At 47.8% G+C, this 11,920-nt stretch overlaps 1 protein-coding gene across 1 annotated transcript; it reads left to right on the top strand.

The window, feature by feature from the left end:
• The first annotated feature begins 906 nt into the window (after nt 1-906).
• On the top strand, nt 907-10,761 carry CDC25A (cell division cycle 25A). Its single transcript, XM_075269927.1, has 16 exons — nt 907-1,070; nt 2,382-2,461; nt 2,839-2,890; nt 3,660-3,698; nt 4,020-4,056; nt 4,588-4,683; nt 4,804-4,923; nt 5,007-5,141; nt 6,364-6,435; nt 6,877-7,020; nt 7,103-7,198; nt 8,285-8,347; nt 8,431-8,529; nt 8,970-9,100; nt 9,470-9,581; nt 10,458-10,761. The coding sequence occupies exons 1-16, from the start codon at nt 907-909 to the stop codon at nt 10,596-10,598; spliced, it is 1,581 nt and encodes a 526-aa protein (XP_075126028.1). The 3' UTR covers nt 10,599-10,761.
• The last annotated feature ends 1,159 nt before the right edge of the window (nt 10,762-11,920 follow it).

The following is an 11,920-nucleotide window of genomic DNA, read 5'->3' as shown; positions in this document are numbered from 1 at the left end:
ATCCATCACGTGGTACACCATCTACGTTTCTATTGGTTGTTATTCCTGTCACTCTCAAGCAGCTCTGTTACTGACCAATCAGAGGCTTTGATGATTGGCGCCATCGATTACACTATGCCTAGGGGACGGCCTTTGTCCTGGCGCCTGATTGGCTGGCCTGGTTGTCGTTCTGAGCTCTGATTGGTTTCACGTTCATGGCGCCAAATCCAAGGCGGGCTGGGCGGTGGAAATGGTGGTCAGCTAAGGTTAAGAGGGGAGCTGCGGGCCGAGCCGGTAGAGTCATCGTATGTCCGGCCGTGAGGAGACCCGCGGAGTCCTGAGCACCGGGGAGAGAGTGACGGTACAGGCTGTGTATAGTGTACGGTATAGGGGAGCTCATAGGCCGCACCGGGAGGGACTGGGGTGTGTGGCGGGGAAACGGCCTGAGGTGCTCGGCTGTGACACAGAAGATCCGGGGCGCTGTGATCTCCAATAACAAGACGTTCTCCGTCCAGACAAGTTACTGCAGGGCCCATTGTGTCCTCTATAGGGAGCCATCTGATCTGCAGGTGGGGAGTATGGGGGCGATGTATGAGGCTAGCCTAGGTCTGCTGCAATTGTCTAGCTTTTAATATATGCATTTGTGTGTGTATGTGTGTGTGTGTATATATATATATATATATATATATATATATATGTGTGCTGTATATAGCATATGATGAGCCGCCTGTGCTGTGTATACTGTATATAGTGTATGATAAGCCATGTGTATTATATTGAGCTGTGTATATACTGTATATAGTTAGCATATGATGAGCCACCTTTGCTTTGTGTATATATTGTATATAGTTAGTATATTATGAGCCGTCCCCACCTTCTCTTTGTCTTGCAGATCTTGTGTCCGGCCGCAGAGCTTTGTGTAGCAGCATGGACATGCCCCGCTCGGCCCCAGCTCACGTTAGAGGCACCAACCGCCTGTCTGGGTTACCTGTAGTCAAGGCCTTGTTCTCCTGTGAAGCAGATACCGCCTCGGCCTTGTCTCCAGTCACCAACCTGGCGCTCAACATGAACCAGCTGGCAGGACTCGGGAGGTAACGTGAACCAATATTCTGTAATATGTGGAGTATAATATATATATATATATATATCTATCTCCCATATGGGGCAGCAGTCATGTTACATTGAGATGGGTGCTGAGTTACATCCAGTATACGGCCCAATTCACAGCTGTTTGGGTTTCCACTTGGGGACCCTCCAAACAGAAGCCTATACACACTACAACCTGGGAATCCCTTAGCCTATAATGCGCTCCTTGTGGTTTCCTCCCCTCTGTTGCCATATGAAACATGCGGAGAGAAAAGTCCTGTAAGCAGCGATTACAGATTACCAAACACAGATGTGACCTAGGCCTTGCACATATACCATATATACTCACACATATATATATTCATATGTCATATATAATGATATGGGGGCAGCCCGGTGGCTGTGGTTAGCACTGGAGTCCTGGGCTCAGATCCTGCCAGGAACATCTGCAGGGAGTTTGTATGTTCTCTCCGTGTTTGCGTGGATTTCCTCCCAATCTGCAAAGACATACTGATAGAGGGGGAGGGGGGAATGTACATTGTGATCCCTATATCATATATCCCTATATGGGGCTCACAATCTACCAAAAAAATATATACATACTCACATATTCATTATAGCATACTGTATATACTCAAACATGCCTGTATACAAAAATACAGTACTCGCACAATATATATGACACATACGTTACACAAATGTACACATATTAGACAGATTTTACCAAAACAATATACTCACATTACCATCACTGAAGCATCACAGCAGACTGCTCCCTATCCCCACATGCTACGATGTGGGGGGGGGGAGGAGTTCAGGCAGCAGGGACAGGACTTCATAAGAAAGAAGTGACGGCTGCTGCAGCTCAGTGCAGGATTACAAGCGGCCATTAGCTGATGATGACGCTGCACACGTGTCCTCAGATTTGTACTGTCCCTATATCGGGAGGACACCATGTACAGCATCAGCTAATGGGGGGGCCCATGTGTTGAGGCAAATGCTTTGGTCAGGGGCCTTATTCCATCTGCATTGGCAAAATGAGGACTTTCAGTCAGGGCTCGGGGGCCCAGGGGATTCACCAGTTCTCCATTGGGCCAGTCCAACCCTGAATCTGTCCTTATGAAACTGGTGCAGTAAAGTTCTCCATACAGACCTAAAAGCCCCAGTGCAGGTGTGAATGTAGCCTTAGTCCTCTCCCCCTGACCTGTGCATATATTATAGGCACCTTACACCTGTAGTTTTGCCTCCTGTGACACTTAACCCTTTGTTGCCGGTGTAATCTCCGCTGATGACTTGCCTGACTCCTTTCTTTGTAGTCAATGTGAGACCCCAAAGAGGAAACTCTGCGATCGCTTTTCTCTGCATAGAACAGACTCCTCAGAGTCCATGGATGCTGGTAAGTAATTGTAAACTTACTGTATGACTTGTAGGTGCTGTCGGCTGTTTTAGGCTGCGGAGAGGGTGTTGGGTAGTTCCTCCCTCCCCTGCGGTCACTGCTATGTCCAGTGCTGTAGACCTCACGATTCATAGATGTAGATCCATCGGCTTCTGCTCAGTAACTCTGCTGACCGGGTCACTTCTGAGGTCCTTTAAATCTGGTGTCTGTAGATAAGGGTTTGGTGACTGGTCAGCGGGGGTGAGGGGTATGTCGGCTGTTGTCAGGCTTGACACACAATGCAGTCACCGTGGTTCTGTTATACATCGCTTTCTGCTGAGGCTTCACCTCTGATTCTCTCTGCGCTTCTGATGGCTGAAATTCTGTTTTGTCTTTAGGTCTTGGTCTGGAATCTCCCACTGCGGTTAACTTGAAGGACCTGGATGAGACGTAAGTGCCCCCCTCCCCCCACAGATGTCTTCTAAGGGACCCCACATCTGTTCTAATTGCTTAAAGGGGTTCTTCAAGGAGTGTTTCAGTACTTGCATCCTCTGGTTCTTTTTGGGACAACTCTGGGCTAGTAGACTGTAGGTCACAGGATTGGACTGAGCCCTCACCTCTGAGGAGGCGGAGCCACTTGGGGGTGGGAGGGGGCTGCTGCAGATCACTTGACCTAGGGTCAGAGGCACCTTAGGAACCTCTGGCTTGTGCAGAATTGGAAGTAAATATTCACAATCATGGCAGAACCTCCTAAAAGTGTTGCCTGAGATGTGGAGCGCCTCAGGGTGGTGTAAAATGAAAGGGGAGGGGGACATGCTTATTCCTGGTGCTCTAAGGCCACTGATTGGTCTTGGCAGTCACATGAGCCTCGGGCTCCTCACAGGAGACTAACAGGACACCAGTGCTGGGGACAGGTGAGTGGGGTGAGGGCTGTACTCTGCATGTATTTAGAATTCCAGGTTCTGTCGCCCCCTGCTGATTCCTCCTGGCTCGTTGGACAAGTTTAACCAATTGTTGGTGCAGCATTCAGTGGCTGCTGCCCTTATAGTATTATTTATGAGACCTCACCTGTGGACATTACAGTCTGGGCTGTAAAATGATCACATATCAATACTTAGATATCCACGATAGAAATGACACCTCCCGCTGAGCGGACTCGCTGTGTGAATACTCGTGTACTGCTTCTACTGTGGCTAATGCTAGTTCTCTCTGGTTTCAGGTTTGAGAAGGCGCTGTGTGATTCTGGCCGAGCTGTAAAGTAAGTTCCTTGTCACTGACGTTGCTATTTCATTGCTTTAATTCTACTTACTATAGATAATACAGTACGTACTGGTTATACATTGTAGCGCTGGTCATTCACCAAGCAGAGGCTGCGACACTTATATGGCCAACATTGTATAAGGGTTGGCAAGTATGTAAAGACGTCAGAGGTTCCTTGTATCCAACTTCCTCTGGCCCTGCACTAGGACTGACTCCATTCTGCACATTTGTATTGTCACAATCGCTGTGTATGACCTGCAGGACTTTGCTTTGTATTTAATTTTGCCTCATTTTTTTTAACCAGTTTTTTTCTTTGCAGTGCAAAGTTACCCCTGCGGAGGAGGCGATCCCTGCCGGTGAGTACTTGTTGGCAACCTTTGTCCATTTCGAGTTATAAGCTACTTGGATGACTTTTTGTAAAAGGGGCTTTCTGGGCTGAGATAGCGTTCTGACATTCATAGATTGTGGGCCCTCTACCCCACTGTGCCAGTTGGTCACTGTTAGAATTCTATCCACCTGTATATTTTGTGCATTGTATGTAACCCCCAAATGTAAAGCACCAGGGAATTGATGGTGCTATATAAATAAACAATAATAATCAGAACACCCCCTCCCCCTATAGTCTGTTATCAGTCACTGATGGAACGGTCTGCTTCATGTCCCATTCTGTGGCGGCCAGACCATTTGCTACAGATCAGCTGCAATGACTTGGTTTTGCCACTACACAGAACAGCGCTGTCTGCTTCCTGCCCCATTGTTTGTGTCCATACAACTATCAGTGGAGGTGTTGGGTGTCCCAATGAGCAATCCTTAGAGAAGGTGATCAATATTCTTGGCCTGAAAAAGTTGTGTAATATGTTCTTATAAACCTCTCTTTTTATTTCCAGCAAAAATTTCTTGGTTCCAGTCCTGCCTTCAAACGAAATCTCACAGATTCCCTGGATTGTGAAGTTTTTCATCTTGGTGATGAGAACAAAGAAAATGTAAGTAAGAAAATGCAGGGCTAGGCGTGACACTATGTAATCTGGTGCTTCTTGCCTTGTCTCCTGCGTGTCCAGTAATGGGAGCGGTGTATGTGCTCATTCATTGTAATCTCATTTCAGGAACCCTTCCAATTCAAAATCCCAGCCAGACCCACTTTTAGAAGTTTTACACGCCCGCGATGCTCAGGAGAGGGAAAGGAACTGCTTGTGCAGAGACAGAATTCTTCTCCAGCGTGTGTGGTACGTTACAGGCAAGGCTTCCTTTTGTATCCACCTTATACCATGGCCAGGGATATGGTGATTGATATCTCGTGTCTTCCTAGTTCTCTTCACCTGTAAAGAGCTGTGAATCCAGAGGACATGATCTGGTCCTGGTGAGGAAGTCGTCTTGTACGTCCACCACAACGGAGAGCAGCGACGATGGCTTCCTGGACATGCTGGATGGAGATGACCAGGAGGTAGGATCATGGATGGGGTGATATAAGGTTATGCTATGTGACAATTTGACAGGCATTAGAGACAGTAGGTACAGATAAAACATCATGGTAAAGAGGATTGTAGGAGGGGCATCACAACTTATGTCTTTCAGTCCTCTGTGTGAAATGATCTACATTTTAGCTTTCTGTAGATTACACAGCCTGACCACGGTTGGAATGAAGGATCTCCAATAGCTCCTTCTCACACTTGGGGTGAAGCAGTCGGTCACTGACAGGACTGCCCAGTGCTATCATGTCTCATACATGGGGTGGGATTTGTTCTCCAGCATGGAGCTCACCACGGACAGTGTCCTTCTGTCACCCACCACCTGTACTGGGCCCAGGGGGCTCCCCAGGACAGAGCCGGCCCTTCTGAAAGATCCTCCGCTAGTTCCTTCTCACACTTGGGGTGAAGTAGTCGGTCACTGACAGTACTGCCTAGTGCTATCACATCTCATACATGGGGTGGGATTTATTCTGCAGCATGGCGGTCACTATGGACAGTGTCCTTCTGACACACACGTACGTACTGGGCCCAGGGGGCTCCCCAGGACAGAGCCGGCCCTTCTAACCAGCTGGTTGAGTTTATTCCTATCCCTGGTTGATATGCTACATGGCATGTAGAAGCGGCCTATATGGGTTGCTGCTATTCCATCTGGTGTAAAGGATAGAGATTTCCAACCAAATTTAATGGATACGGTAATGGTGTCAGTTCCACCCCATCCCTTATCCCTTTTGGACCCCAGCCTTAAAGGGGTTGTGCAGAACTTTAGAAATATGGCTGCTTTCTTATTCTCAGGACGTGACATGTCTGGTTACATGGCAATGCTGCAGCTCAGTCTCGTGCTCTTCCTGAGATGAAAGCTGCTATGTCTTCAAAAGCCTGTACAATCCCTTTAAGGATTTGTCTGCTGCCTGAAATATGGCACCGCACCTGTCCACATCACTCATTCACTGAGCTGCAATGCCATATGTAACCTATGGGCAAGTTTTTCTATCTTTTGAATTAAATCCACATTATGATTAAAAAGACTTTATAACTGAGTCGTTCATGATGTTAAGGATGCTGCCCTCTATAAGGTGGCATACAGAGTGCACTGTTCTCCTAATTACATCCTGGAGAATAGATTTGCATATTTTTTTATCATTAGTACTGACAGATCTACAAGAAGGAATCTTACCAGAGTTGTCTTTCTCCTTCCAGAACAATGCTGAGGTTCCTTGCGGTGTGGCCAGCCTTTGGACGGCTCCCTTGGTTCTACATCGCCCTGAGTTTGTAAGTAGTTGCTCAATTACTTGTCTCTCTATACATGGGGAGCAATCCTAACCCTTAGTTCACATCTGCATTTGGTAATCCGTTTTGGGAGTCTGCATGGGGACCCCCGAATGGGCTAACAAGCGCATTTGCAAGTGTTCTGCAGTGAAGGCACACAGACCCCATAGACTATAATGGGGTCCGTGTACTTGCCACAAGATCTCCGCATGAGTCATGCAGACAGAAAAATAGATCACGAAGTACTTGTCCCGTGCGGAGATCTCACGGCCAGTACATGGACCCCATTATAGTCTATGGGGATCCGTGTGCTTTCACTGCACAGCACTTGAAAATGCGTTTGGTGTCCGTTCGGGGTGGGGGGTGTCCCCATGTGAACTCCCCAAACAGATTACCGATGCAGTTGTGAACAAGGCCTTAGTCGTGTCCTCTTCCCTCCTCCAGTATTATGAGGCTGGGTCTCCCTCCAACCCTCCTGTGTCCAGAAACTCAACAAAGAGGTCGGAGATTCCACATGGGGATATGCCAGAAAAAATCAAGAGGAGGCGAAGCATGGTAGACTTGTCTGAAGATCAGGAGCCTGAGAAGGTCTGGTCGGAGTTCATAGTGTGTATTGTTATGAATGGCCGCCTGCTGATGCCCAGTACTGACCGACAACCTTCTCTTGCAGGGAACTTGTGTGATGCGATCCAAGTCATTTTCTAAAGAAACAATTGAAAATCTATTTGACAATGACCAAAGAGATCTTATCGGAGACTTCTCAAAGGTAAAGGAGCTAAAGGTTCACACTGGCTGCAAAGGAAATGGGCACTGTATCTCTAACGCCCCCATCTGTCCATAGTAGGTTACTCAGGGGTTTTGTAACTTGCCACTATGGAGACCCAATGTGGAGCTAGACACTTTTTTGTTGTACAAGCATTACATGCCATTCCGTTTGTGCCTGGATATACATTGAAGGGCCTGGGGTGCTGCCCTGCCGCCTTATTCGGGGGTGGACAGACCTTGGTGTTTACACTGATGCATCCTTCAGGCAAGCCATTAAGGGGTTCTCTATGTAAGGCTTCTATTGGGGACAAAACTCAGGGTTTGAGGCTAGTTCTGAGCACTGGTCACATGATTGGAGTCGGCACCTAGGCTGAGTTGCTTCACTTTCTTCATCTCCTTTGTATAATGTTAGCAGACAGATCCATACCACAGGTGATGAGCAGTGAACCTGGAGGAGGGGGCATAGAAGGGGGTGGGGGAGGGGTACTGGTTGTCACATGCTGCTTCTGATCATGTGAACAGGGGCCAGGACCAGCAGAGAACTCCTAAATGTATTACGGAAAATGTCTGACTGGATGCCTACAATACTGTATCGTACTCCATGATGCCTCACTCTTAAAGGCAATGTGTCAGAAATGGGACACACTGGGGTGTTTATCATTATATACCACTAAGCGGACCCTTCCTATGCTGTAGACTATGGCCTGCTAGGAGATGGTTCACTGACTCTTCTGCACAGGTCACAGAGCATGCCCACTACCCTCCCATAGAGGACAGTGGGGCTGACTTATCAAGACCAATGGTTTCCGCATCGGTCCTAATGACCCTGACTTATGCCCAGGCACATCCTCTGGGGGGTTCATGCACCTAAAGAGATCTATGCTATTCCTTGCTGGCATCACCTATCTGAGAATTGGCGTGGTGGTCTAAGACTTTGCTCAGCCCCTGATTTACAATGGCCAGTATTCTGGGCACAACTGATAATTCAGGTCCACATGACTGCAGTAAAGCAAATATCTGACCCATGTTCTTGTCCTAGCTGTGCAGGAAATCTAGAGTCAAATGCATCTTTTCTTCTTCTCTTTAGGCCTTTTTATTTCCCACGGTGAGCGGTAAACACCAGGAGCTGAGATACATCACACCGGAGATGGTGAGTGTGTATATACATGGCGGTGCGCAGTATACATGTCATCACTGTACACCCCGTACTGATCTCCTGCCTCTCTCCTCCAGATGACTGTGATCCTGAATGGTCAGTTTGATTCTCTTATTGAGCGCTGTGTGATCATCGACTGCAGATACCCGTACGAGTATGAAGGGGGGCACATAAGGGTGAGTATTGGCTATGAGGAAGGAACTATCGGTTCCGAAACGTGTCCGTTTTTTAAAAGTTCCTTTTAATTTTGGAGAAGCTCTGTATTCCCCCTGAGGCCTCCATGGTGGTGTGGCTGGCATTCTATTCACACATATAGCGCTGTTACAGACTGCAGTGCCATCGAGGTGAATGCAGTGCCAGCCATGCCCCTGGACCCCAGCAATCACTTATCCCCTATCCACAGGTAAGTTTTGTGGCACAACCTCTTTCATCTTGTCACTAGTTTTTAGCAATCCTACAGTCAGCCGCTAGGTTGTAGAAATGGCCTTCAGTGTGGTCTGTGCAGAGATCAGGCGACGTCCATTAGACTTGTTTGTTTTGCCATCTGCCATACTACTTGCCTATGATGTCCCCCCATTACCTGGACTGATGTCAGGACCTTTGTATTCCTTGACAGGGAGCCATCAATCTGTTCATGGAGCAGGAGGTGGAGGACTATCTCCTGAAGAACCCCTTCCAGGCCCAGGACTCCAAGCGAGTGATTATAATCTTCCACTGCGAGTTCTCCTCCGAGCGGGGACCCAGAATGTGAGTTACTGTGCTTGGCTAGTCCTGAGCTGAGCTGACAGGTGGAGACCAATGTGTCCAATCTACACAATGCTCTGTGAGCTCTAAAGGTGTAAGGCATGTCTTAGCTCACAGAGCATTGCCTAGTCTAAATACAGTGGATCCATAGCCTGCAAACCCTACAAGGCAGTCCTGTGCCCAGCTGAGAAGTCATTGCATCCAGTTCAGACAAGGCTCATAAGCTAAACCCCATCTTCACTATACACAATGACCTGGTTAGGTTTCTCGTAGGATTGTGAGCCGTTAGCAGTGTCGGCTGTTCCTTGTTTGGTCGATGGGTTTTAGGGTAGACGTTAACGTGCCTTATCTCACGGTCTTGTCTCTTCACAGGTGCAAGTTCTTACGTGAGAAGGACCGAGACATAAACGAGTACCCCAGTCTGCACTACCCGGAGCTCTACATCTTGTTAGGAGGCTACAAGGATTTCTTCCAGAAGTTCAAGGTAAACGTCATCTCCTATATTGTAGTAATAGGAGCGGCACTGCCATCCCTGGAACTGCCGCTGTACAGTGGATGAGGCTGCTGCTCCTGTTACTTGAATATTACACATGCTCCTTGTGCAATTCAGCCCTCCAAGACTGTGGGGGGAGGGAAGCAATACATATCGGTCGCTGAATTCAGCGCACTGTCATCTTCTAGCAGCAAATAAAACCACATGTGCCCTGAGGACATGAAGGCTCCTCTTTAAATGAGGAGCAATGACTTCTCTTCAGCTAGCTTAGACTCCATTCACACAACTGTGTATTTGAGGTTGGGCTGAGTCTGCAGCACAATAGTCAGATGACCCCTGGAGTGACTTCAGTGTATTTGTTTCTGTTCTAATGACACTGGTCAGGATAGGACCCGCTGTAGTCTCTGGGACAGACTATAGGACGCCCCTCCGCTGGCATGCTTGGCTATGTGAATGGAGCTTTAATTTCCTGTTTGATCTGTATGGAGGTGGTCATGCATTCAAGACCACAACACAGCCGAGGCTCAATATACCCCACCTTATTCTGTGTGAACATGCCCTTAGTATCAGTATCCAAGACTGCCTGTCCCAGGGTTTTCCACAGACTTTACAATACTGGTCATGCCTTGTTTCCAACACATTACACACTGTACATGTGGTGGATAGTGATCTGAAGTGTACGTACCTCGGAGGAGATCTGAGCCCAGGCCACCGACTTGTTAGTACATCTAGATCCCTGGGGCGAACGGGCTTGGCAGGTTTTGTGCCCATAACACTGCTGGTATTGCCATCCCCACAAACCTGCTGCCATGTTCTAGCAGACACCAATGATGCCTCAGCTCTAACGCTGCCATGTTTCTTCCACAGCCTTTCTGTGATCCACAAGGCTACTGCCCCATGCACCACGAAGACTACAAAGAAGATCTGCGGAAGTGTCGCCTGAAGAGCCGGACATGGGCCGGAGAGAAGAGCAAGAGGGAGCTGTACAGCCGCCTGAAGAAGCTCTGAGGACTCTCCACGTCTCCACTGACCGGATTCCAACTTCGGTAATCCATCTTGACCGAAACCTCCTGGGAAGTGGATTGGAGTTCAGTGTCCCTGGACTGCACAGAACCAGGAATGTTTTACTTGGGACTGCCTGGTGCAGCCATGTAAATCCACAAACTCTGGGCCATTTATCTGCACCTTGCTCTAATGAGCCTGACTCTGACCTGTGACCCCTGGAGTCCTGCCCATCACATGACTTAAGCAGGGTCTCCAGGGTCCCACCCTCTTTTAACTCTGCGATGGTTCTTGATGTGAGATCACTGGCTCGGTCTTGCTGTTTTTTTAAAACTTTTATATATTTTTTTTTTTTTTTAACCCTTTCTCAGTTGTTGAGATTTGCTGGATCAAGGCTTCTCTTTATGGCAGCGATCGGCTTCACTTTCTCTTCCGTGGTCCCTGGTATTAAGATGAGGGGTGAAGCCCAAGTCCTGCTTCTACTTATCATGGAAATTCTGAATCGTGTTGTGACCAGGACAGAACCTTGGGGGTGCTCAGGCCCATCACCTCCGACTGGCACAATTGGTTCTCCCCATCTGTAGGCACGCACCAGTCCTGAGCCCCCTCCTCCCCATCAGTGATCGGCCATAACTACTACTCCATTACTCCCGTGCACCTGTCGGATGATTTTAATGTTTCTTTTTTAATTTTAGGGTTTTCTTAACAGTTCCTTTCTATTCTGCATGCACTTACTGTTTGGGTTCTCTCTGCTTTGGTGATTCTTGTGTGTTTAAAGGGGTCTTCCAACACCAACCTATTGATGGGTCAGGGGGTCGGACTCCAGCGCTCCCACAGAAGAAGGGGAAAGTCTCTCAAAGTAACTGAATCTAATTTTTATTTTTTTTATAGTAAATCTTTGAGGTTAATTTTCCATGTTCTCAAATCCTAAAACCCTTCCTGGCGATGGTCCGTAGAAGTTTTATGGGAGTTAAACATGGAAAATTGTTTAAAAACCGCACCAAAAATTCTTTTAAAGTCATTTCTGGATACTTGTTACTTCTTAACCACTGGGAGACGCTGCGGCCTGTTCCCATTGTCTGACATGTACCATGTGACCGATGAACATCAGCAGATCAGTCCCATGTAAGTGGATGTGCTGAGGTGCAATACCAGACACAGCGTGTACACCATGTATGGCGCTGTGCTTGGCGTTCAGCCATCACTGGACTGCTGTGTCATCCCCACTAATCCCATATAGGATCTCTCTTCAGGTTGAGTCATCAGTATGAAAGTCCCAAAAACCCTTCATCTCACGTTTACGCTAATCAGGAGTCACAATACAACTC

The sequence above is a fragment of the Leptodactylus fuscus genome, chromosome 4, assembly GCF_031893055.1.
Source record: "Leptodactylus fuscus isolate aLepFus1 chromosome 4, aLepFus1.hap2, whole genome shotgun sequence".
Classification (NCBI taxonomy): domain Eukaryota; kingdom Metazoa; phylum Chordata; class Amphibia; order Anura; family Leptodactylidae; genus Leptodactylus; species Leptodactylus fuscus.
The sequence above is the reverse complement of the archived record's forward strand: the minus strand, read 5'-3'. Positions and strand labels throughout refer to the sequence as shown.

Bases quoted from the DNA above. Each gene is read 5' to 3' on its own strand.
- CDC25A (XM_075269927.1), top strand. From the start codon at position 907: ATGGACATGCCCCGCTCGGCCCCAGCTCACGTTAGAGGCACCAACCGC. The intron at 1,071-2,381 runs GTAACGTGAACC...CTTTCTTTGTAG, and splicing joins CAGCTGGCAGGACTCGGGAG to TCAATGTGAGACCCCAAAGA. The intron at 4,684-4,803 runs GTAAGTAAGAAA...ATCTCATTTCAG, and splicing joins GTGATGAGAACAAAGAAAAT to GAACCCTTCCAATTCAAAAT.